Raw genomic sequence first — 27,738 nt, 5'->3', positions numbered from 1 at the left:
CTAGATCTAAAATAGCCCAGGAGCAGTACAGTGCCACTTGCTGCAGGCAGGGTAGACTTGAATGGGGAAAAAAAGAGGCCTTTTGATTTCATCAAGTTGTCCTTGGATTTACCTTTTGGTTTAGATCAGTGATTCTGTAGCCTCGTTCCCAGCCTGACTCATTCTGCCAAGAGAAAAGCCTGGCCACCACCTAAAGCATTGAGTGTCTATAGGGGCGGGACTTCCGTCATACGTATTTGCCCCGGAAACAATATTTTTCGACCAATCGTAACACTCGTTTCATTCACAGAGAATATAAACCGATTTGTAGAGCGTCGACGTCATAGATCTGCTATTTTTGTAAAATCGTGAAAATTTGTGCAAATCTTTGAATATATATCTTTTTTTCAAAGCGTTAGGATTTAGAAAACATTTTTTTTATCGGCCTCAGGTCTTAATGGGTTAACAAATCTGAATAATTACCCCACTTCCTAAATGGAACCAACCATAAAGCCCTTACTGCTGTACTGCCATCGGCAACTGAATTTCCTCCCTGGAGCGGCAGTGGCTCAGGGGTAGAGTGGCCGGGTAGAGTGAACTGGAAAACCGCAAGGTTCCCAGTTCGATCCCGGGCTGGGGCGCTCCCCCAGAGTTAGTGTCGAAGTGTCCTTGAGCAAGACGCTGAACCCCTACTTGCTCCCGATGAGCAGGTTGGTGCCTTGCATGGTTTCCTCCGCCATCGGTGTATGAATGTGTGTGTGAATGGGTTAATGGCACAATCAATGTAAAGCACTTTGGATAAAAGCGCTATATAAATGCACCATTTACCATTTACCCTCGCAGGATTAATATAGATCTCTATCTCTCTCATAGATCTGTGCTTGGTTACTAGAGTGTGGGGTAATTTTGCTCCAGTTAGTATCAGCTATTAGTTAGATTTCGGTAGCTTAAGTGCCATAAGAAACCAAAATCCAAGCACCAGTAGAATAGAAGGGTAAATGGGATGGTAAATGCCATCAATCATACAGTATTCATATTTGCGCTAGAAATGTAGCAGAAAGGATCCAGTTGTCAGCGACACAAAATGTTAACATGAAAAAAGCTAACAATTTTGTTTTGTTTTACGTAATTGGGATTGAAATGAATCGCTCAAAAGAAACACTCCCAGGGTGAGCTCCGTTTTTAAACAGTCCCTTATGACTGCGAACAATAAAAGCATAGTCTTACTTACTCTTTAGAGTCTTATTTTTAACCCATTAAGGCCTGAGGTTCAGATTCTACAAAATATCTTAAAATGTCCTAACAGTTTTCTGAAATATCAGTCGTCTTTCATGTCAAGGACCCCCAAGATTATATGTATTTGGCCCCAACCCCATCTTAAAATATTTATATCCAGGGACCCCCCCTCCCCCCCAGAAGCAAAGATTTGAGTAAAAAATGCTTGCTGATTTTCACAAAGTGTCAGTATTCAAAAAAGATTGCAGATGTACAAGCTCATGAGCTTGTATATATCTGCTATTTATGAAGTACAAAATAATGGTTTAAGTGGTTACACGGATGCATTCCCGATTTTAAAGGGTTAAACTGTGTGTGTGTGTGTGTGTGTGTGTGTGTGTGTGTGTGTGTGTGTGTGTGTGTGTGTGTGTGTGTGTGTGTGTGTGTGTGTGTGTGTGTGTGTGTGTGTGTGTGTGTGTGTGTGTGTGTGTGTGTGTGTGTGTGTGTTTCCCTGATGACTGAAATACCCCTAGCCTTGGGGATTTCAACAAGCCCTATTCACTTGTATTTCTATGCTGGTGCTGTGTAGTGTGATGACGCCCACTGTTTCTGACACGGTGCCCACAGAGCAGATGCCTTGTGGAGGTATTACGTAGGAGGGGGGGGGGGGGGGTGGGGGTATTCTATTGTATGTTCTCCACGAAGAGCCATAACTAGCCGTGTGTATGCTATACTTGTGAGGATCAAATGTCCCCACAAATATAGTAGAATTTGAGAAATGGACATGGTGAGAACAATCTTTCCTGGTCCTCACAAGAGAAATGGTGTTTTTTTATGGTCAGTAGAAGATTTTTAGAGCTATGCCTGCAATTAGGAAAAAGGTTGGGGTTAGGATTAGGCATTTAGGGGTTAGGTTTAGAGTTATGCCTGATGTATTCTAGTTGAGCGCTGGTGAGAGCAATATATAAAAAGTAAATAAAAAGGCATTCATAAAAGTGTGTCCCCACAAGTATAGTAATGCTGCTAACGTGTGTGTTTTAGTCTTTTACTACTATCCTTCGCTCCTCCCCCTCTCTCATTATCAGCTCCTCCGATACCCCCAGGCAACAGGACTCTCCCTGTATGCAACCAACATTATTATTGTTTTTTAAAACATGCATGCATGCACGCAAAAGCGCATGATTAATTTCCACATAACACAATATCAGAAATGTGTTGGTATTAAATTAAACAGAATAGAGATAACAACCATTACATTTAGTATAGTCGCTGTCGAGTGCACTACAAATCTTGTATGTACGAATATTGCGTAAATGGCAGATCTACGAGCTCACAACTCGTGAGTGAGCAGCCGTACTGACCAGCAGCTTAACTAGCTGGCCCAGGGCTACCGTTGGCGCGTTAACGCCTGCATGTTTCACTTCATGAAGTCCCAGTACACTACTCTGCTTTGTTTGGGAGTAGGAGTATTTAGGATTCCATTTATGTGTGGTATTATTGCTGTACGTTTCACATCTAGATTTGTATTATTTGTATTATTATTTATTTAGTTTTATCTTCACTTTTCACATCTAGACCGTAACCACTTAAACCCTATATACTTAATGTTAATGGGAGCCCCCCCTGGACTCTGTACTTGGTCCCCTCCCCTCTGTTTTTCCCTCCACCAAATCTCTTTGCCAAAAGAACGCTCTGATCTACCAGCTGACAACACGTTGTGAGCTTGTAGATTGGCTATTTTTGCTGAATGTTCGCCTATTTTGACATTCTCTTAATAGGGATGTTAAGGTTCAGGTAGTTAAAGTTTTACATTCACTTTTCATTTGTGCAACTTAATAAGAATGTATTGCGGGATTGCAGAAATTGCGCATTATTTTACTGATTCCCGCAAATTTTGCACTTCTACATGCATGAGCCCACTCCCCTCCGTTGGCTTTACTTGTCGTTCTACGGTGTCACGCTGCTCGTGCACTGAAAATAACAGATCTGTAAGATGGTGATGCATTGTGCACTTTTAGATCTGCTGTTTTCGTCACGCAACACTTGATGTACCAATAAAAATCTTGCGCAAACGTCTCTCCCCCATCTCAATTTCTCTATTTGGCTACCCCCCTTTCTCATTGCATTTGTCTGCCTGGTACTTTAGTAGAGGTGGGACAAATATCGATACTGCGATATGTTGTCGGACTTCCTTTTACGACACGTTGTCCATACATGGCGCTAAGTATCAATATTTTATTACAACACACAGGTGTTCTTTATTACAGATTCCCCCAATGCGCAAAGCACAAAGTCGCGACATAAGACCACTGCATAAGAGTAGTAGGTAATACAGTAGCTACTGATCATCCTCTCAGTCAGGTAGAACTTACAAACATGCTGCACTATTTTAAGAGGATAAACACATCTGAAAAAGATGGGGAACAGACATTCCCTACAACCAACCCTAGTCAACACAACAGCCTGCAGTGATTAATTACAAACCGTCTCCTTTCCATTTCCTCGCATCTCAGCTCTTGTAATATGTGTGCTGTGCACACCAACACACAGTAGTTAATGTTATGGTTATGGATATAATTTATATTGTGATATAAGATAATGTTAAATGGATGCTGTGATAGCGCAAAGTGACACAGCCTTTTTAAAAGCCAACTCCAACTCCTCTCATCTCTCTGTTACTGTGAAGTGATTCTCTTCTTCATATATTTTCATTATAATGATATTTGAATCTTTGCTCCTCATGTAGATTTTCCAAGGAGCAGTGTATAGTTGTCTCTCCCTCACCCCCCCCCCCCCCCTCTCTATGTATCTATCTATCAATCAATCAATCATGCACGCACGCAAACACAACACATACGCACACACTTACACACACACATATTACAGTATACACATATATTATCTGGATGAGTCTACAGACACCGGTAACAATACTCATTACTTATGTCATTTTACTTTTACTTTATTTTCTAACCAAGTTTTTAAGTTCAAAGACATGAAGCCGTGGAGGTTACAGGGTTGTGCCCATGATGTTTTGGAGGTGTAGTAAATTTAGTGAGGAAAATCGTGGAGAATCAGCATAAGTATGGAATTGAATTGATCCCACATAACTGACGATTATGCAATTAGAAAAAAATAATTGTGACGTGGTGATTACCATTTTTGTGCGTCGCCATTGTACAACAAAGTATAATCATTTTTCATCATCACTAATGTTGTGTGCAATGTGTGGTTTAACTGTTTTGTTGGTGGTTGCCCTCTAGCATAATATAAGCTCTCTCATCAACGGGTCTTTCTGCTTATGCCCATCTGTCTGAATACTTCAGAAGAGAGCTTTTGACAACAACTGTTGTTGGACCTGTTTGGGTCACTGCTTGAAACATTGCTTTAAAAGTACACTTTTGGGAGAGAGCTGCGTCAAAGGTTAAGGACAATCATTGTCGCAACAACGCCAACATTTTTATGTTTCACTCATAATGAGCACACAGTCCCAATTTTTCAACATCTGCGAGATAGAGCAATTTGGGTCAGGCCTAGCAGCTCTTTCAGTTTGAACGCACAAGGCATGTTTGTGACATTTGCAAGCAAACCCAGCAATTTGCCGTGTTGAGGTTTTTGTTGTTCTCTCTCAAGTATGCCTGGAGCACCAAAAAAAGTAGAGTGATGCGAGAAATTGTCTTTATCCCTTTTCTTTTTTTTTGTCCTTTGTCCTTCCATTCTCCCTTTTCACAAATATGCACACACACACACACACACACACACACACAGACACAGACACAGACACACACACACACACACACACACACACACACACACACACACACACACTTGTATTTTGGTTGGTTTAAGGTGATTGTCCAGTGTAGAATGTTCTTTACAATCAGAGTTCGTGGTCTGCTGAATGGGGGGCTTAAGCTTAGAATGGGTCTTTTTTTTGGGTGGAGAAAAGGACCCCTGAACACTTCATCATCACCACCTGGCCAAACGAAAGGGAACACTTGTACCTGTCACTCTGAAACATTCAACACAGCGCTCGGGTAGCGCAGGGGGAAATTACCTGCCCGCCACCGTGGAGTCTAGGGGGTTCGAATCCACCGCGGTGCATCCATCTTGCCGAGTGTTATGAATTTAGTTGACCCGGCCTCAATGTGGTCCTAGGAGTTATCCTCTAACTAACGTGGGTGGGTGAGTGAGTGGTGAGCTTTGGTAACAAGATGACACCAGGGCCAGGCAGTATCACACCACACGTTTTCTCAAGTTTATTAAACACAACTCTCTATTCTCTCTCTTGCACACACACACACACACACGCAGTGGTGGAAAAATAACTAAAATTCTTTACTTAAGTAAAAGTACCAATAATGCAATATAAAAATACTCTGTTACAAGTAAAAATTAAAAATGTACTTGAGTGAAAGTACAAAAGTATTGGCATCAAAATGTACTTAAAGTACCAAAAGTAAAAGTACTAAATATATGAAAATAGCCTAGGTATAAAATAGGGCTAAAGTGGTTAATGTATGTTTCATTATATCATAGTTTATATCTGCAAAGTAACTAGTAACTAAAGTTTTCAAATAATTGTAGTGGAGTAAAAGTACAATATTTGCCTCTGAGATGTAGTGGAGTAGAAGTAAAAGTATTGGAAATTGGAAATACTCCAGTAAAGTACAAATACCTCAAAATTGTACTTAAGTACAGTACTTTAGTAAATGTACTTAGTTACTTTCCACCACTGCGACACACGCACACTCTACTAACCCCCTCACCATCACACATACTGTACGTACATACAGTGGCTCCCGCTGAATGGGATAGTGACAGCTGTGGGTTTGCATGTTCCGTGACAGGAGGACCCCATGGCGGGGGGCTATAGGTAGGGCCACCTGTCCACATGCTAATAATGATTATTAGCATGTTATTGTCGGTCCCTCTCACTGACTGTTGGGAGGGGAGGGGCAGGAGGAGCAGTGGAAGGAGAAGGTGAGGAGAACGGGTGAGGGAGGGCAGAGAGAGAGGAGTGGAAGGGAGTTGTGTACCGGAAGAGCAGTGGTTCCCAAATGGTGTGGCGCCGCACCGAGGCGCGCACACCGATGTGCCATGACACAAGTCCAGGTGTACCTTTTAGGATTTTGTGACACAAGGTGTACCTTTAGGATTTTGTGACACAACCACGCATTATCAGAATCATCTTTGTTGTCACATCTACAGGTGTACACAGGTGGGTGGAATTAGGTTTCATACAAGCTCCATCCTTTGTATTTCTGGCAAGCAAAACAGGTTGGATACACACAATGTTCCTAGTAGAGAGAAACAAATATATACATGTACATAGACATGGAGCATTTGACTGATATCTTAATTGATCATGAAATAAAACATTGTCACATGTAACATACTTCTGACCCACCACAATCAAAGGGATGATGCAAAAAAAGCTTACAGCTTGTTTCCATTGCGGGAAACAACTTGCCCTTTGGTGTGCCTTGGGCACAATACGTTTTGAGGGCCTAGGTTGTCTTTTTTTTCTTCCCCTGTTGAACAATTAAAGGGAACCACCGCACACTCGAAACTGTGCAAAATCAGATCTTTCTATTGCATAGCAAGCTTTCGGTCATAGACCTTCTTCAGGCAAGATGAGTGTTAGGAGGCTCCCTTTAATTGTTCATTGGGTTTCCTTTTGGCTCCAGCACCTCACACAAGTCTACTGGCAGACAAGCTGTGTTTTTTTCCCCCACTATTGTCTTTGTTTCTAGTTAAGAATGTGTATGCAGCATAGGTAATACGCTAATTATAGAAAGAACACATACAGTACATAATGTCTCCCCCCCCCCCCCCCCCCCCCTTTTTCCTACATTCAAATACAGACAATACAGTATACAGAAATTCATGCCCAACATAAGCACATGACATTTGGTTTACGGCATTGGTTCTCAAAGTGGGGTACTTGAGAGGGTTCCAGGGGGTTCCAGGGGGTCCCCAGCTAAATGATGGACAGGAACCAAATGGACCCTTATGTGTCTGTAACTCTGAGAGTGTACAAATGGAACCAAATGGACCCTAACGGGTCCATTTGGTTCCATTTGTACACTGTCAGAGTTAAATTAACATTGATTTTACAATATGAATTGGGGTCCCAGAGGTATAAATGCCATTAAATGGGGGTCCGTAGCCTAATGCATGTTAAACTGGGGGTCCTTGAAATTTAAATGGTTGAGAATCACTGCTAGAGAGCCGTATACACCTTCTCTTATTGGGGTCCCTGGCTTATATTTTCAAATGGGGGTCCGTGGGGTAATAAGTGTCAATTTGGGGGTCCTTGACATGAAAAAGTTTGAGAACCACTGGTTTAGGGGATAGATTCATGGAGATAATGAGGGAATGAGAGGAGAATAAGTGCTGAGTTGACAGGCTAGGAACCAATCAACTCCCTAGGGGGGCGGGGCTGTCCTGTCTCCGTAGCCAGAGGGAGAACTTCTTCAATGGGAGAGCATTGGATCAGCAGCGAATCTGTCCGATTTCACATATTCCATCCTCATTGCCTATGGTTGGCTTCCAAAGTTTGCAGGATTGGTCCGTTTTGAACAAAAAGCCTCAAACTATGCACGCAGCTTGCGTTTTCCGTGAATTTTCACACTCACATTCCCACTAGGCCGAGGAAGAAATGCCACCCTTTTCACATTGGCCTGTTATAGCGCCACCAGCAGGTCTAATTTAGCAAACCACATTTTTGGAACAAAATGCCTCAAATCATGAATGCAGTGTCTGATTGCCGTGAAAGACCTAAGAATAAATGGCACCATTTTCACATTGGCCTATTATAGCGCCACAAGGAGGCCAGAATAACGTACCTGACCTGGCGGAGACCTGTGCTCCGAGGAGCACTTTTTCTAGTTTATGTTTGTTACAGTGCTGTTGCATGAGAGGTTCCATTAAATCATACGTGGGCAACTGGAGGCCCGGGGGCCACATACGGCCCCCATCTTCACTTAATGCGGCCCGCAGGTTAATATTGGAATACTGATATATTATTGATTTCAGCTGTTACAATTGCAAACATGACCGCTTTAATTACTTCAGTCTACATTAGTAGCTTAATGACTATATTCAAATTCTATTGTCTTTTTATGTCCAATGTATTTGTATTTAAGTTCACAAAGTTAACATAAGTATAACTAAATGCATTTGAAATTAAATAAAAAAAATACTTTTCAGGATTCCAATTACAAAATGGCAAAAAAAAAAATCAGGATTCCAATTCAAAGATTGCAAAAATAGCATATCTACAAGCTCAAAACACGTCGCACTGTGACACGTTTTGAGCTTGTAGATCGGCTATTTTTGCTACTTTTGTGTGACATAGAATGGCCCCACAGTATATGCAATGTGGCCCTCTGGAGTGAGTGGGGAAATATAGTGGCCCTCTCCATCATCAAAGTTGCCCACCCCTGGGTTAAATGCATACCGACGCACATATTGTATGGACTAATTATTGTATTTACAGACTAAAGTCTGTCTTGATTAAATTTCTACCTGTTTGTAACTGTTCACATGTCCAATGTATTTAGATCCTACACTGTGGTAATCATAATTGATTGATGCATTCCAGAGACTGCCACGTGCAGAGCAGGGTACTTGCCTTATTACAGAGAGCCAACTACTATTGGCTTATTGAGAGCACTGCCCTCGCTACCTCTGTATATGAAGGCCTTCGTAGCCCCTGCCATTTATGATTCTGAGGAAGATGCAGTAGCATCGAAATGTCAGTCGATGTCTTGTACTCGGCACCTTTAATAAAAGAGGCTTCAATCTAGAGCCATATGAAATCCGTGTTAACGGAATCGCGGACGGAATCGCGGAAATGACCAATAAAAATGGAATTGGAATAAAACACGGAATATTGCAGAATTTGGAAAATAAAAAAAAATCGCGGTAAAATATTTTTTTTTACCGCACATTTTTACAAATCCACGGGACACCACCATTTTGCATGGCCACATCCTACTTTATAAACAGTAAAATCCACGTAGAAATAGTCTTAGAAAGACGATAGAAACAATAATACATGGGCGACGCCATTTTGCGCATGCTCAGACCGAATTAGACCGAATTATTTTGGGAACATTTTTGCGTATAACACAACAAGGGCCATGTATGGACTGTTATATCTTGAACATTTATTCATTTCCACTTACCAGACACTTTTTTATGCTAAAAATGAGCATAAAAAGCAAAATACAGAATTCAGAAATATTAAAATGGAAAAAACAGAATTTGGGAAAAAATAAAACGGAATTGGGAAAAAAATAAAACGGATTTCATATGGCTCTACTTCAATCGTCCGAGCTGCTCCAGAGTCCAGAGTCTTCTCTACAACATACCGACGCATTTCAGTTCAATAAGCTTCACAGCTAAATACGTTTGTTTGTTTTTTCGATGGGCCATAGTACATTTAATTAAAACGAGGGGAAAATACTATGGTATTTTGGTACTGTACTGTAACATTTTAGAATTACATCCACTACTAAGTATAAAAATCCTACCTTACCTGGTACTGTAAGTGGTACCATACCGGCATCTTGGAGTGTGTTTTTAAACCCTCAGGTGGGGCTTTTATTTTATATTCCCTGATGATGCATTGAAATGCTTTATGAGTGACCTAATTAGATGTTTTATTTGGTACAAATCAGCCTTACTGCAGTCCCTGGATGCTGGAGTTAATAGTGTCTCTGTGTGACTGTTGATACAATGGTAGCCTGCAGTATACTCGCAGTGTGAGTAGAATGAGATATAATGTTGTTATTTCGTTGCACTCCCTCTGGTCCTCAGCTATTGTTGTGAGTTTAGTAAAAAAATAGTTTTCCTCTATCTAGGGGTGCTGACTGATGATTCAGCTGAGTGGTGGGCTCTGAGAATCAGATGACAGCCAGTATCGATCATACCACAAGCTCTGAAGTTTATTAAACACATAGAGAAGATATATATATATAGTACTGGCCAGGAGAGATGAGTAACATAACAGACACAGAAAGGAACAGTATGGTATGTACGTATAAATACACGATGAAACATGGTATGCCGTTTACAGTGGAGATGAGTTGTACTTCAACAGCAGTCGCCTCATTGGGCATGCATACAGTATCTGGTAAAGCAATGACCATGGTGTCACAAGCAGATAAAGGTCAAGCACGTCAAGCCTAAAATACAGTAATATCTTAAATACGCACGCCGCGTTCCAAGTCGATTGATCAAACGTTCTCTGGAGGACACAGACACACAGAGATTCTGTGCGTTTACAGACTGATTAACCCATTAAGACCTGGAACTGTTATTTTTAGATTTGAGCTAAAAAGCTTTATTTTACACTTTGGCTATTTTTGAAAAATCGTGAAAATGTGTGCAAATCTTTGAATATATATATTTTCGTCATCGTCATATATTTTTAAAGCGAATATTTTTAACTCAAATCTTTGCTTCTGGGGGGTCCCTGGAACAAAATATTTTGATGGGGGTCCGCGGCCAAATACATATCATTTTGGGGGTCCTTGACATGAAAAAGTTTGAGCACCACTGATATAGAAACATACGTTTTTTCAGAAAACTGTTGGGATTTAGGAGACATGTAGAATCGGCTAGAGGTCTTAAAGGGTTAATAATAATTATGAGTATTATTGTTTTAATTGGAGGCATGTGATGATGGAGTGTCTTTGAAATGGCAAACAAAAAACTGCAGATGAGGCAGAGGATGTCACAGAACAAACCATGTAGTGTAAACCCGGTCGGGACATGACGGGGTTAGGCCTACATACATTCATAACAACACGCTGCTTCATGCCTGCCATACCGCCATCAATAGGCTGCCTGTCACTTCACTTCACATGGAGAGCAAGTCGACACTGAAGCCCAGTCACTGAATGCACTCATCAAGGCTGCACATCACAAGTTTATTTTGTTGTTTTGGTCGTCAGCTGTTCCTCTCTGCCCTCGCAGCTCCTTTGTGACTCTGGCTCAGCAGCACTAGAGACATGGCTTACACTGCAGCACTCTGTCGAAGCTCATGTCATGTGTACTGGATCATGGCTTACAGCGCTTTGTCGTAGCTCTATATTACATTATCTGTTTGCTTATCTTTTATTGTTTTTCTGCTCGTTTGTATTCTTTTGGTCTCCTATTTCTTATGGGCCACAGTTTTGTGCTTTTCTCATTTGATATTTTATTGTTTGCTGCTTTTCTTTGATGTTCTTGATGCACATCACAAACTTACACACGGTCTCTCTTCTTTACACACAAAACATAGGCATAATATACTTGATAATATACTTCTGTGTTAATTGTCACAGTTATTTTTAATCGAACAAATTGATCTATCAAAATTACCTTAAAATCAAAAGCCAAAGTGCCATCGAGAGCTTGAATGGCACGTGCTGTTTGATGTGAAGAGTGCACACTGTGCTTACGTAACACGCCGCTACATGGCAGAAGGTACTTTACCACATTCCTAACCTGCAAAAGCCAATGGGATTTAAAATGGTAAAAAAAAAAAGTTTTATAGTGAGTAAAAAAAAAATCTAAAATGTAATCAGCTTTTGACTTCAAGTCAAATTGAATCGTGGATTTGGAGAATTGTGACACCCCTACTTGAGTTACAAATATTACATATAGCCTAGCATTTTTCATACGTTAATCCCAACAAGAAACGATTGATCTTTCACACCCGGCTATCAACTTGGACATGAATGTAGTTCCCACATGGACACTTTCTTAATCGTCATATATTCATGAATCGTTTCTCTCCGCCATATTTGCGATGCATTAATCGATAAGGGTACATCACACACACTTTACATTCATGGGGTATTATTATTACACACACTTGTGTTGCTGTCACTAATCATTCGCCGTGGCCGTGGCGCTTTGCTTTGCTTTGCTGTGTCTTTTTACTTTGCTGTGTTCATTGTAATCATGACCTCTCGCTGTTTTAATTTCAGATTTGCATACCCACTTCCACCCCTTCCTCATTTGCATACAGCGAGAATGGCGAGCGGGCATCCCACAGACAAATTCAGTTTCATGTATCAACCAGACACGCACAAGAGGTACGGGATATGCACGCACACACACACATACACACTCAAATGAGCCCACTCAAACCGGGTAAGTAAAACAAGAAAGTGTAAGTGAGAGGCGAAGTCTACCATCCGCACAGTAAAACCAGTGGAGAAAGGTGCCACCAGTTTTCTAAATCGCCCTGCTCAAATCCATAGCAGGGCACCATTTTTCAGCATCTGTGTTTCCAGCAAATAGCTTTTCCGCAAGGACCAAGTTGACCCGTGGAAGTGCAAAATCCAGCTCAAAATGATGTACAGTAGCACTTGAAAGAAAAGAAAACCCTGACTATCCCCGTCATCTAGAGCCCGAAGACCTGATACCAGATTCCTGGGTCCGATGCTGATACAGATTTTGGAGAGAGCAAAATCAGTTCTAATCAATTTGAAGAACTTTGATTCGATTGAATCTAAGTTTATAAAAAAAACATTCTAAAGTAGCCAATCTACAAGCTCAAAACGCGATGTGAGCCCGTGAGATCTGCTGTTTTAGAAAACTTGAGAAAACTTGAAATTTTGATATTTAACGGCATGCCCAAAATAGGGACCACAGGTTGAAAGAGGTTAAACATTGGGGAACGGGCTGCAGAATTGTCAATAAAAAACTCAATTAATAGTCGATATATCTCGGCCAAACCAGTATATCAGTCTGGCTCTACTGTCACATATAGAGACTAGAGCTATCAATTGATTCCTGGCTATCCAGGTAGAAATCAGGCCCTAGTGAATTAGCTTTGTTCCAGGCAGTAGAACAATGGTTCTCAACGTGGGATCCAGGGACCCTCAGGGTTCCTTGAGGGGGTTCCCAAGAGACCCTTGCAGGTCTGTAACTACAAATGGAGCCGTACGGTTCCATTTGGTTCCATTTTGTACACTCTCAGAGTTATGGGGGTTCTTGAGATTAAATCATGTGAGAGCCAGTGCTGTAGAACAGTGGTTCTTAACCTGTGGGTCGGGATCCCCAGGGGGGTCCCCACATGATTTGGGGGGGGGTCCACAGAAGACGTGAAGTGACAATTTAACGATTGAATTTTTAAGACCTTTTTAATACCTTAAAAAAGAAATACCATTACAGTATCAAAAGTAATCGATAAACTATTTATAAAAACTGATCAAACATTGGCCAAATTGTCAAATAATATAAGAAAGAGGCAAAACATTTGCCTGCGAGGCGTTGTGAGCTGAGCTTGTAGATATGCTATTTTCACTATTTATCTGAGGGGTCCCCAGTTCAAATATGATTGTTTTGGGGGGTCACGGCCTGAAAAGGTTGAGAACCACTGGTATAGAAGAACCCAGGATGTAACTGTGGGTGGACCTACATGTCCTTGTGTGTCTCTGCCAGCCAGCCGGCGCTGCAACTGCCCTGTTCATAATGTTGAAACCAGGTGAAGGTGACGATTCCTGCACCATGACGCCAGCGAAAGCTATACGTTCATTTGAACGTAGCCGTAAGAATCTGAATGTGGCGTTTAATACATATGAGTGTGTGAGGCTGATAATCCTAACAATTTCCAATTTGCATGGCTTAGGCTTATCTCTCTCTTTCTCTCTCCCTCTTTCTCTCCCCTCCATGTCTCTGTATCCACCCTGTTACTCCATTTGATGTCCCGTTCTCTCCATTTCTCTCCTCAAATGTCTCGCTCTCAGTAAGAACAGGTTAGCTTCGGGTATGAATCCAGTCTACAGCCCCGTTCAGCCTGGCGCCCCCTACGGAAACCCCAAGAACATGGCCTTTACAGGTAACAAACACACACCGCTGGCTATACTGTGAAAGACATATTTTAAACGTGCTGTAAGTGTTTTTCTTTTGTTGAAGTGTTAAATATTGCTATATTGTGAAAGACACATTTTAAGGGAATACTTCACCTTCAAAATGAAAATTTCTATCAGCTACTCATCCTGTGAAGCTGAATTGATTGAGAATTGTTGTTGTTGCGTTCCTTCACTGTGAATTAAGATTACAAAAATGAAGAAAATAACTTGAAGATGTATTGAAGTTAATAGGTGGCCAAGATTGACAACAGCCAAACTATCTAAAAAATAAGTTCATAAACTCTTGCACGACTCTCACATTATAATCCAAGTGTCCCGTATGCAGTCATATCCGTGGTACTTTAAAAACACTCCATTGTCTCTGAAACTGTAGCATTTAAAACACTTGTGGTGTTTTTAAATACTAAATACATAATGAGCGTGTCTGGGCGTGTGCGTGACGATCAACACGAGCCAAGTTCAAACGCATACACTTGAACTTGACATGTGATACTGGTTCATGAATAAGACTGTTTACACCAAAAGTTCTAAATAGTTAAGTTACAGACAGTGGTGGACAGTAACTAACTAAGTACATTTACTTGTTTTTTTGAGTATCTGTACTTTACTTGAGTATATTTCACTCACCCATTTGTACTTTTGACTCCACTACATTTCTAGAAAGAGAAAAAGTACATTATGAATCAACCATTTAACCCATTTTGGGCGGGAACCCCTATTTGTAACTATACCTTTCAGGACGGGAACCCCTTTTGGTGTTCTTGTTGCTATACAGTATATAGCAACATACATTTGTTGTCATTTTTGAATAAATATTTATAATAATATAATAATATAATATTTTTTTTTTTCAGAAACCTTAGGTCAGTATTTAGAAGGTGTTTTTAGAGTGGGCCTCAGGTCTAAATGGGTTAAGACGTATTTCAAGAACAGTAAAGCGTTGCGTTGAGCTTGTAGATTTTTCTTTGATAGTTTTTGGAAAATGGCAAAAAAAATGATATAACAATGCATTGATATTAAAAAGAAAATGTACTTTATAATTTGGATTTTTTAATACTTATTTTTAAAAGTACTTTTTGTTCTTTTGAAAACCTTTTTAAAAGCATGTACTTCAGTACTACTTGTAGTAGTCATATTTGACCAGGAGTATCTATAATTTGGATCCATCCCTGGATACAGGACACTTGGGTTAGACCAGTGGTTCTCAAACTTTTTAATGTCAAGGACCCCCAAAATATGTATTTGGCCGCGGACCCCCATCTAAAAATATTTTGTTCCAGGGCCCCCCCAGAAGCAAAGGTTTGAGTTACAAATGTTCGCTTTAAAAAATATATATTCAAAGATTTGCACAAATTTTCAAGATTTCTCAAAAATAGCAGATCTACAAGCTCATAGTGCGACACTCGGTGCCGCGCTATGAGCTTGTATATCTGCTATATTTGAATAGCCAAAGTATAAAAGGTCATAATTATTCTGATGCTATATTTACACATTTTGCTGGGTACCCCCTGGAACCCCCTCAAGTACCCCTGGGGGTCCCCGGACCCCACTTTGAGAACCAAGGGGTTAGACTGACTAACCCTGTGAGTTGGAGTTTATGAACTGACTTTTGATTTAGTTTTGCTGTTAGTCTTGACCTCTTATTAACTTCAATTCATAAAGTAGTCTTGAAAAATAGAATTAAAAAAATAAATAAAAATGAATGGCTTGTTCAAAAACGTTATAAACATTACTGTTTTCCAAAATAGCCAGTTCAAAATGTAAAAAAAGATTAAAATGTTTTCCAAATGGGAGTGTGTGTGTCTGTGCTGCTCTAGTGCATGTCCGGTCTGGTCGTGTGTACGCTGACACGTTTTGTTTACTTTCTGCTTGTGCATGCTTGAAAGCTCGCTTGAAAATGGCAGCTTCACATGTAGGAGTGCGGTGTGGGATGATTTAGTCAAGATCGACGATAAAACAGTGCAATGCAAATTGTGCAGCACAAAGTATGCATATCAACATCAGCGATGTCAAATCACATTCAAGCGAGACACCCAAAGCCATCACCCAAGCAAAGCAGCAGTGGCGTGCACAGACATTTTGAGGGGCAGGTGCGCAAGTAAATTATACTTTTTTTTGTTTACTTGGTCTGCTCTTTTTTCCTTCTACACCTATACCTCTTTGCCAAAAATAGCCGATCTACAAGCTCACAACGCCTCGCAGCGCGAGGCGTTGTGAGCTTGTAGATCGGCTATTTTTGGCTAAAGTTCTCCTCAGAAAAGGGATGCTAGGTTTCGAGTGGTTATGGTAAAAAGAAAAATCATATCACATAAAGATTTGGCGGACCCCCTGTAGTAACTCTGAGGACTCCCTAGGGGTCCCGGACCCCCTGTTGAAGACCCCTGCTGTGCCCTTTTTTCAAAAGGGCACTTCTGGTCAAGAGGGCAAAGGGCAGGTGCTCTAGCACCACCTAGAGTCTATCTGTGCACGTACCTGCAAAGCAGACTTCGCCGTGAAACCTCACCATTGTGATGACCGGCAGGCAGAAAAGATCACTGTTTGGCAGCCAAGATGATAGCCGAAGATGCCTATTATTAGCGTTGTCGAGGGGAAAGGCTTCCGTGAGCTGATGGCATTTCCAGAATACACCGTGCCAAACAATGACAGAGAGAGAGGTGCGGTGAGGTAACTGGAAAGATTGCCCCAAAACTCACTAGCCCCCATTTTTACTGGGGTAACGTTTAGGAGTAGCCTACCTGGTGGCGACCGTTCTCAGGTAGCCGGATTTGATCTGGGGTGACAGTGTTTTGGGGCGAGCATTCTTGTATTCGCTGAGGTAACCGGAACACTCCGTAAGATGTAAATGTTTATACCCATTACCCAGGCCATATAGCTACATTATTGTTGAACGTGGTGTGTTGTTACTATTATTATTTGGCATCAGGAAGAAGAGCTGAGTCTGAGTTCTTCCTAATTTGTCAAACGTAGGCCTCGTTAGTTAAGCTGCTGTATCCTACGGATTAAAGTGTTGTGTGTTAATAAACACATGTTTACAAAAGAAAGTATTTTTTATTGTCATTAGGGCTTTGATACTTCTAAACATTCTAAACATGATGGCTGCGGTTGTGGTGCTTAAAGGAAAGCTCAGTTTGCACTCTCCTCCCAACTGCTGCGCAGAAGGAAAAAAAAGAAGAAAAATCGATCGCATCAATAAATCCCGTCGACAAGCTAAATCAGTTCCCCAATAGGTGGCCCGCAAGAGGCAACTGTCCGGCCCGCGACGACTCCTGTCATACATTGTGAAAAAAAAAAATATATATATCTGTATTACTGTTCAAGCAGACTAACAAACACATCTGTAAGTAAATTGTTGATTCTGGACTTATTTTGATTTTCAGTATGTACAACTGGCTGCTGTTAATCTGTATTACTTTTCAAGCAGACTTATTTTGTTTCCAGAGTGCATTTTTTCCTTGTGTGACCCTCAACACAGGATTTAAGAATCCCAGACCTAAAATAACACAGTGTCAAATGAGCTCGATTAGAGGAAAAAAACGAATAAAAAACAAAAAAAAATTGCCCCTGGCCCTCGGGTATACATAATTTTTGGGGAACCCTGCGCTAAATACTGAGTCGTACACATCCCTACTTTCGACTCTTACTACAACTTGCGACCCGATGTGACAGCATACCCACTGCCCATTCAACATGCATGGGGTCTGTTCGGCAACAGACGCTTTCCAACACGTACCGCCGCTAACATCGGTGTGGTGAAGAGCTGCCTTAACTCATTAACTCATCACTGCCAAAATAAATAAATCATCCACTGCCAGCGATTTATTTTTTTAAAAGATCAGATTTGAGAAAGAAATTGGATTTGCCTGCTTTCTGAACAAGCAATAATTGCAGATGACACACTTAACACGTACACACTTAATTGGTCTGTCTCTGCCACACTCACACCTCACCAGAATAGATTTGTCTCAGGTCTGCATCCGCTTTATGTGTCACAGACGCAGATGCTTCATGTTTGTGTGTGCGTGGGGGGGGGGGGGGGGGGGGGGGGGTATGACTTCAAATCAATATCACGATTGTTTCAAACTTTTGTGCCGATTATGATTAATGAACCATTATAAAAACAAAAACGTGAAATTAGCCGATATACAAGCTCACAGCGCGTCACGATGCGATGTGTTGTGAGCTTGTCGATCGCCTATCTTTGCATACCACGATTGTACAACAAAGTATAATACAGGGTTAAATGGTTAGTCAGACTTATTGGTTTATTTGAATAGAAGATTGATTAAACTTTTTTTTCATGGTGATTTGTTGAAGACGAAAAAGAGTGTGTATATATAAAAAAAACTTGAACGAATGTTCATGTCATTATTGGTTTTGATATATTTTCGGTTAACCGCCCACCCTAGTCTGAGCTCACATGCACTCATCTGCACACATAGCTAATTATGTTTCTGAATATACAGTACATCTCCTCCCAACATATTGGGTAGGTGTGTCTCATCAGTGTGTGTACATGTGCGCGCTGTGCGTTCACTAGACTGTGTGTTATTAGTGCAGACATTTTTTAATGAGTGCCATCTGTGCACATTTTGTTCGGGCCACGTATCCGTTTGTGTGCATCTGTGTTGCTTGCATGTATATACACGACCAACGGTTGTCCTTTCTTGTGTGTGTGTGTGTGTGTGTGTGTGTGTGTGTGTGTGTGTGTGTGTGTTCATGTGTGCATCTTAAAAACAGGGCAATAGACAATTATACATATTTTAAATTCAAATAATGTGAAAAACAGTACTTATGTTGTAAATCATCCAGTAAATAAGGTTTTGTGTCATCATTATTGGAAGAAGTCCAATAGTCTCTCTCTTTGACTCCCAATTTCTCAAAGTATCTCACCCAAGCTCCGTATAAACAAATAGAATTCAGCTATTTTTTTCACCAATATAGTACCTTAAAATTCCAGAGCATTGTCAGTATAGCTGGTTTTGAATGCAAGACAATTAACATGTATAGGCCAATATTATGCCAACTACAGTCAATAGACTAGCAACTTCCTCCACATCTTCATACTTTAAAAAAAAAATGTAACTGGGATTTTAGATGTGGTCACGTCTGGATTAATGAATTGAGATCTTTATTTTATTCTAATTTGTTTTTTATTTTCCAAAATAAGTTACTATGTGACATTAATGAAATTAGAAGTACAATGTTCTCCAGGTATAAAGAAAAATGGTGTAGTGATATATGGTATAAACTTAGCGAACTTATTGTCTCATAGGACAGGTACACTGTACACTGTAGAACCTTATGTGGAGTATAATTTAAGCAAAAGACAACGATCTCTCTGTGCACACATACTGTACGGTCAGGAACATTACCATCAGCTCTGGACACTGGCAGGTTTAATGCCACTCCAGAGGAAAAGAGATTCTGTTTGTTTTGTGAACTTGGTGAAATTGAAAATGAGGTTCCCTTTTTGTTTTGTTGCCCTAAATATGATGATATAAGAGAGATATTTGTTAGTCAAATGTATTCTATTTGTGGTGATTTCCTTGAGTTAGATGATTATGAAACACTTTATGTTTTTGTTAAAGGAGCTTTTGTTGTGGCAGATTTTATCTGTCAAACTTGGGAGAGAAGACAGAACTCTCTGTATAATTCTGAGATGTAATTGAATGTTTTACGTGAATATACTGTAAACAGGATGTAAGCGTAAAATGGTGTCTTATAAACCCATGAGGGTTGGGCACTTTGTGTGCAGGACACAAAAATACAATTATTTATGTATCCATCTATCTACTGATTTCTCAGCAGTTCTTTTTTAAATTAACTTTAATTTTATAATGGAAGAGAATGGGGCTTTGGATCGGGGTGAAACCTTGCCCAATTTAGGAGTCTTATGTCACAGATACGTATGTCATAGACTACTGACATCACACAGGCTGGCCACATGCAGCAGCGCAAATCTGGGTTTGAGGCTAGAGGGGTTCGCCCGCGCGGAGCGCGTGGGCATCGACATTTTGAGGTTTCTTTTCCTTTTTTTCTTTCTCTAATCTAGCTAATTTGACACTGTGTTATGTTAATTCTTCATTATTAATTACGATGCATAAGTCTGTTCAGGTTCTGTTAAATAAGTATTTTTAATCATTTTAACATTTATTTTTATTATTCTAAAATGGAGGGGGGGGGGGGTCCAATCTGAAGCTAAGGGGAGACAAATCCCCCCCATCCCCCCTGGGATTTGCGCTCCTGGCCACATGGCCAAAAGTCTTGAGATCCACATTGGAGCCACGTCGTACCCATAATGGACCCCAAGATCCATTTTTCCATTTTCAAGAAGCAACTGCTGTTGTTGTTTAGTTCTCAAGTTTCTCAACTAGTAAGCAAAATATCTGAAGTTGTCTCTTATATACACTGCTCAAAATAATTAAGGGAACACTTTGATCCCTTAATTCTTTTGAGCAGTTTTTGTTAGCAGTATGTACACAGTTCATGAAAACTCAAAAATAATTAAGGGATCAAAGTGTTCCCTACATTTCTTTGAGCAGTATATTTTGTCCTAACTTCAATATTTGTTTCTTCTTTTGTGTGTTTAATTCAGGCTATCCTGGAGGTTATCCCACAGCCGCACCGACCTACACACCCAACCTCTATCAGACAGGAAGTCCTGGATATCCACCAGGTAAACCTTATTCAAAAGCAGCACAAGCTCATGACGCGCCACCACGCCGCACTGTGGATTTGACGTTGACTCTGTGTCTAGTGTTGAGCTCCTCCCCGAGACCCCCGGTGACTGTTGAGGCTGGGGTTGAGTAGAGCATTGGTTCTCAAACTGGGGTCCGGGGACCCCCAGGGGTACTTGAGGGGGTTCCAGGGGGTCCCCAGCTAAATGATGGATAGGAACCAAATGGACCCTTATGGGTCTGTAACGCTGAGAGTGTACAAATGGAACCAAATGGACCCGTTAGGGTCCATTTGGTTCCATTTGTACAAATGTTAAATTAACATTGATTTTACAATATGAATTGGGGTCCCAGAGATAGAAATGCCATTAAATGGGGGTCCGTAGCCCTAATACATGTCAAACTGGGGGTCCTTGAAATTAAAATGGTTGAGAATCACTGCTAGAGAGCCGTAAAAACCTTCTCTTGTGGGGATCCCTGGCTTATCTTTTCAAATGGGGGTCCGCGGGCTAATAAGTGTCAATTTGGGGGTCCTTGACAAGAAAAAGTTTGAGAACCACTGGAGTAGAGCACAGGTGTGGTCGTCTTGATCCTGTAGTGGGAGACCTCCCCCAGTTCTTCCAAATAAACGTGGTTTTAGTTGGTATGATTAGCTTTTAGATCGGCTATTTTTGAAAGTTTTTGAAAATCTTCGTCGTTCAGTCACAAATGTACTCTATGAAAGAGCCAGGCCTTAGTACTGGTAAAACTACACCAGCGTTCCGCACACACGTGGTCTACTGATCAGTGTTCTGTTTAATGGAGGAATAGAGGGCGTGATTTATGGTGGTTCTATCGGTTCTACATTAGAGATTTTAATTAGCGAGATGCTTTCAGGATCATTTAATCTAATATGCCAGTTGACGTACTCTCATCCTCCCTACAAATCAAAGCTCCCCCCACACACACATACAGAGCCATTGCCTGGTGTTTAAAGGGTATGAAGAGTATATAACGACTACAATACTACATTACAGTTTTTCTTTTCGTTTTTCCGCTAAGAAGACATCTCTGAATATGGGTTAGACATAGCTCCAAAAAGTACACTAACACCACTTCTCCCAGAGAACATGGATCGTTTTGGTTATAAGCCCACTTGTTTCTATGATGAAAGAGCAAGTTAAAATGTGAATATCTTTCCGTGGTTTTGTGTGCTCCGCGGACGCTATTGTTAAATTAGTTTCGGTTTGTTTCTAGTGTGGAAGGATCGGTACACACGTAAATCCCGGCCACTGCATTTGATTGGGTAAAGCGCGGCCTGCTTCCTGATCTGAAGGCACGCCCACTTGTAGGCCAGTGCGTACGCGATATGACGAACCCCCCCCGACAGATTCAAACGGAGAGCAGAATCTGTTCTTGAGAGATTACTGTATTGAAAATGTACTGAATCGTGACACCACTGTATCGTACCGAACCGCTAATGAAGAGTACCGTGTACATACTCCCACTCTGGTTCACACACCACCTGACTTTGCGATGTTGAAAATGTGGAATACTCTCTCTCTCTCTGTTTGACTCCCAATTTTCCAAAGAAAGATTTCAGCCCAATTTCAATCCTTCCAGTGCCTTGCGCTGTGCTGTGACACACAGTTTGAAAAAAAACTAAACAGCGGTGTGATTCATTAGCCCCTGTGAGAGATGAAAGCCCTGTGTAACTTAGCATTTAGTCTTGAGAGTGTCCGTGCCCAAGTGAACGGGCACCTAGCCAGCTGCCAGCTGCTGTTGGCCTTCTAGACACACACACACACACACACACACACACACACACACACACACACACACACACACACACACACACACAGTTGGGGCTCAGTGTCTCATCCCCACAGCAGATGGGGATGCCAGTTGTCACCGTGCTCCCCAGCCACAGTGTGCATGTAGCTGTTGGTTTAGTACAGGAAGCGCTTCAACTTTCCCAACCCAACAGAAAAAAAAGTAGTCTCACCCTCAAACCCGGGCTCAGTTAAGCCTCAATCTGCGATTTTTTTCTCTCAACTGGTTGGCTGTATGTAGGACAGCCATATCTACAGAGAAGATACTGTAGGTTTTGAATGAACTAAACCTCATATTTGTACATATTGTGCTAATTGTTTAGGACAGTGGTTCTCAAACCTTTTCATGTCAAGGACCCCCAAATTGACACTTATTAGCCCGCGGACCCCCATTTGAAAAGATTTACCAGGGACCCCCATAATAGAAGATTTTTTTACGGCTCTAGCAGTGTTTTTCAACCATTTTAATTTCAAGGACCCCCCCAGTTAGACATGCATCAGGCTACGGACCCTCATTTAGTGTCATTTCTATCTCTGGGACCCCAATTTATGTTGTAAAATCAATGTTAATTTAACTCTGAGAGTGTACAAATGGAACCAAATGGACCCGTAAGGGTCCATTTGGTTCCATTTGTACACTCTCAGAGTTACAGACCCATATGGGTCCATTTGGTTCCTAACTACCGATTATTTAGCTGGGGACCCCCTGGAACTCCCTCAAGGACCCCTGGGGGTCCCCGGAAACACAGGAAACATAGTGCTGGTGTTGGGGGCTCTTTTCACTCTGTATCACAAATCGCAGAATCAGATTAGGACGTGGCCTAACAAAATGTTTCAGTCGTGAAATTGTATTTAGCTTGTTGACAAAATGGTTTAGCAAGCATATATTCATCAATTCATGACCTTAGATGGCTTCTATTAATAGAATAGTGCTGTAGACAGATAACCACATATGGTGTCTTGCGTTTTTTGGATTCAATCATTCCTCCTGGTTATTATGTTACTTAATTTTAACCGTCAATCGAGTGAGAACATCTTTTAACTGTTAATTGAGTGAGAACATTGTGTATAATCGCAATAATTAGAATAGGAGGTTTTCTGCTGACATGCTACCACACACATAGCAAGTGCTTATGCATGTTGAGTGATAATACATGTTGTGTCCAAGGCCAGAAGTGAGTCTCCAAGGAAGCCAATTGTGATTGGGATTAGAATACCATGTTGGCCAGTGTCATTGCAGCACTTCAACATAACCGTTCAATAGAGGAACCATTTTCTCTCAGGACGGCTTTGTCTAATTGTCACACCCCATTGTCCTCTAATGCCCTGCATGCATGTTAGAGCACGGAATTTGTGTGAGAGAATGCATGCACAAATAGACACACACACACACACACACACACACACACACACACACACACACACACACACACACACACACACACACACACACACACACACACACACACACACACACACACACACACACACACACACACACACACACACACACACACACAGCGGCTCCAGCGGGTCTTTGTTCTCTTGTCCTTGTGAGAGAAAGCGCTTTCATAAGCACCCTAGCTAGCAGCATGTGAATGTTTGACCTTCAGGCTCCTCCAGCTGGTCATTCCCGGTACTGCAGGCTGACAGATCACATAACAATACCACACATGCATATATAAATGCAGTCACATATATATAAATGCAGTCTTGAATGGATACATCAAGGCTTTAATCCACTACTTTGTTTGGCAGATTAGAAAGGGATACACTGTAACATTGCCATCTATGCGTTTATGGTAATCAAGCTGAAATGTAAGAAGACTCTGCCTACTGCTTAATATTCTGTGACTACATCAGTGCATTCACATAGTCATTTAGACATTAAAACAGTGGACGTGTTTACATTCCTCCACTGCAAGGGGCCAGCACAGTAGCCATTATGACAATTACACAATATTCCTGTTTGATCTTATAGAATAATTATGAATGGTAGATAATACTGTATATGCAAGGAAAAAATACTGGTTTTAAACCCTCTAGACTTAGAAAACTGAACCTGAGTTGGCACTGTACTTGAAACTCTTTTTTTTCTGCACCAAATCTCTTTACTCGGAGGAAGTAGATCTCAAAGATATTATAAAGAGGAGAATAATTTGAGGAAGACTTTAATTCTAAGCACCAGCTGGCTGGCAGTATCACACATCCCAGGGTTAGTTGAGGTGGTCAAAACCACTTGCCAAAATGTTTTGCATTCTTTCCACTTCTGGCATTTGGTTGAAATGCAAACATTTTAGAAGGAAATAAATGGGGTACCATATGCTGACACCGTGGAAGTAGAGACGAGAACAGTCCCTGCTTGTTAATTTATTCTAATAAGTTTCAAGATGTCTGTGTAGGTTGGATTTACTTGTGACGAGCATTTATTATTTTCTTTTTTTAGTACCTTGTGTTACCATGGTTTTATTGTCTGTTGTTACAGGGGTTCACAAACTTTCCTATGCCAAGGACCCACAGATAGCCATAGATTGGCCCCTATTGCAAAATGGCTTTTAAGACCATAGCGAAAATAGCAGATCAACAAATTCACAATGCATGGCAGTTGTTGTTACTCTGGTCGGTAGCAAAGGAAACCTGATTGCGACAACCCTAGATTAAGAGTATTACTAATAAACTGACTATACACCACATAACCATCATTTTACCACATCACCACAAACAGACACAGACTGTTATCCGCCCTGTGAGCTCTCATCTCTGGCCCACAGATCTGACCCTAGGTGAGTAGGCCATACACCAGTGGTTCTCAAACTTTTTCAAGTCAAGGACCCCCAAATTGATATGTATTTGGCCCCCGACCCCCACCTGAAAAGGTTTTTGCCAGGGTCCCCCAGAAGAGAAGATTTCTGTTTTTGTTTTTTTACTTTTTTGATGTTTTTCAGCTGAGCTTGTAGATCTGCAATGTTGTATTAGCCATCATATGGTGGTTGGTGGTTAAATCATTGTGATGCTATGTTAACTACTTTAGCTGGGGACCCCCTGTAACCCCCCTCAAGGACCCCTGGGGGTCCCCGGACCCCACTTTGAAAACCGTACACGACTTATACTCCATTCACTACATCCCATAGCCTTGGGGGATGATCGCTCTGCAGTTGGCCAGTTTAATGTTAGTTGTTAGGCCAATCAACGACAGACTACAGAATAGCCTGGAGGGATGATAGCTTTGCGATTGGCTAGTCTGTTGCTGGGTCAACCGGCTGACTGATGTTGTAATCATCTTAATCCCTCAGTCAGTCAATCCGCTGGTCCGGACAAAAACATGCAACAGATGAATCAATCATGAAGATAGTAATTGTTAGTTGCAGCCCTAAAAGTAGAATTTATCTAAATAAATAAAAAACCTAAAATAAAGTCATTTCTCTCTGTTTCTCTAACACAGACATAAAATACTAACATTAGAAGATGCAGTTGTATGCACTAATTAGATAGATGGAACTTTTATTGGTCACGTGGTGGAAATTCACAGGACAGAAAAAGTACTAATAATAGAAATACAAAATAAAAAGAGTCAGCAGGTAGAAGGCATGGAAATAGGAGTTCCAGACACCAGGTTTACTATGGAAATCTAGCGTGGCTCTCAGCACTTGGAACTACCTGGGGTATGGTGTGGTGAAAGAGCTTTCAACAGGTGTACTGTAGATGCAAGTGTGGTCAAAGTGCACAGTAGTTAACAGTCATTAATATATACAGTATATGCATTAACCTTTTCCTTTGTTCTTCTCTTTACTCTCTCTCCAGGATATACTGCGGCGGGCACCCAATACAAAGTGCCTCCCACTCAGACGAATGGAGCCCCTCCTCCCTACACCCCCACCCCTACCCCATACCCAACAGCCATGTATCCAATCCGCAGTGCCTACCCTCAGCAGAACCTGCAGAACCTATATGCACAGGTCAGACTCCTAATAAATCATATTTGATGCTTAAACCACTTGAACCCAACTTTGTTGGCCGGGGTCACCCATGAGCCTGTGCTTGGCCCCCTTCCTTTTTTCCATCTACACCAACTTTCTTTGTTGGCTGAAACTAGCCGGTCTAAGGGGGCACGGTGGCGCAGTCGGTAGTGCTGTAACCTCACAGCTAGAAGATCATGGCTTCGATCCCCGCCGGGGATGCTGTGGGCGCTGGGGGTGTGTCTTCTCCTACGCGTCATCAGCGCCCATACCCTAGGTGGGGTTGGCGAAAGGGCCTAAATCCCAAACAGGTAGCACATCCAAAATTTCAAATCAAATGGAGGACAAAGTACTCACATTTCCACTTTTTTTATTGGCACACACCAATAAACGAACGAGGAAAAATACAGGATAGAACAGGTCACGTTATCAAAAAGATACAGTATACTCTGTATATGATATATACAGTATACTGTAGTGTGTGTGTGTGTGTGTCTGTCAGACAGACAGACAGACTATACAAATAGCATATCGTCGCTGTCGGATGTCCAAAACCATTACTTTTAAGGGAATGGAACTTGAATATCTGTCAATACTGATCTGAATCTAGGAATAAACAATTCCATTAATAATTGTTAAAGTGCAGCCACAAGTAATAATACAATAATAATGTAAACCCTACAGAATGAGTGTAAAACAGTAGCGCAACATCAACAGCAGCATTCAAAATAAAATACTATCATTGTTTACTGTAAATGAAATATCATCATGTGATAAATTACGTGGTATCATATTTCCATAACCAATACCAGCATTTTAGGCAGAATTATCAGGTTTTGGATACTGGTATCAACACTAAATAGGAGAAAGGAAGTGTGTAGAAGTGTGTGTAGTAGAGTCACATACAGTAGTTCACTTTGTGTAGAAAGTGAGCTAACAGTTATTCTTGGAATCACACTGCCCTCTCCTGGCAGAATTGGCGTTCTGCTGCTACTGTACACATTATGGTACAAACAATACAATTGATTGGCTATATCTGAGAAAAAAATGTGTACATTATTATTTAATAGTTTGTCTATATTACTATTACCAATGCTGCTACAATATCTGCTTAATCAATAATTTAATAACATATTTGATTTGTTTATTGGTATGTGCCAATAAAAAGTGAGTACTTTGTCCTCCATTTCATTTGAAATTTTGGATGTGCTACCTTTTG

General features: G+C 41.1%; 1 protein-coding gene across 4 annotated transcripts in view; it reads left to right on the top strand.

The window, feature by feature from the left end:
- Positions 1-27,738, top strand: part of fam168a (family with sequence similarity 168 member A) — a 47,987-nt gene that overhangs the window by 7,952 nt on the left and 12,297 nt on the right. For 3 of the 4 annotated variants that reach the window (XM_084063833.1, XM_084063831.1, XM_084063832.1), the window contains exons 2-5: positions 12,183-12,290; positions 13,950-14,041; positions 20,671-20,751; positions 26,365-26,519. In XM_084063833.1, coding sequence (XP_083919959.1) covers positions 12,229-12,290; positions 13,950-14,041; positions 20,671-20,751; positions 26,365-26,519 — 390 coding nt within the window. In that variant the 5' untranslated portion in view covers positions 12,183-12,228. The remainder of the gene's footprint in view (positions 1-12,182; positions 12,291-13,949; positions 14,042-20,670; positions 20,752-26,364; positions 26,520-27,738) is intronic. The other variant, XM_084063834.1, reaches the window with a different exon arrangement.

Source organism: Gymnoscopelus microlampas, assembly GCF_963454915.1.
Source record: "Gymnoscopelus microlampas genome assembly, chromosome: 8".
Taxonomy (NCBI): domain Eukaryota; kingdom Metazoa; phylum Chordata; class Actinopteri; order Myctophiformes; family Myctophidae; genus Gymnoscopelus; species Gymnoscopelus microlampas.
The sequence above is the reverse complement of the archived record's forward strand: the minus strand, read 5'-3'. Positions and strand labels throughout refer to the sequence as shown.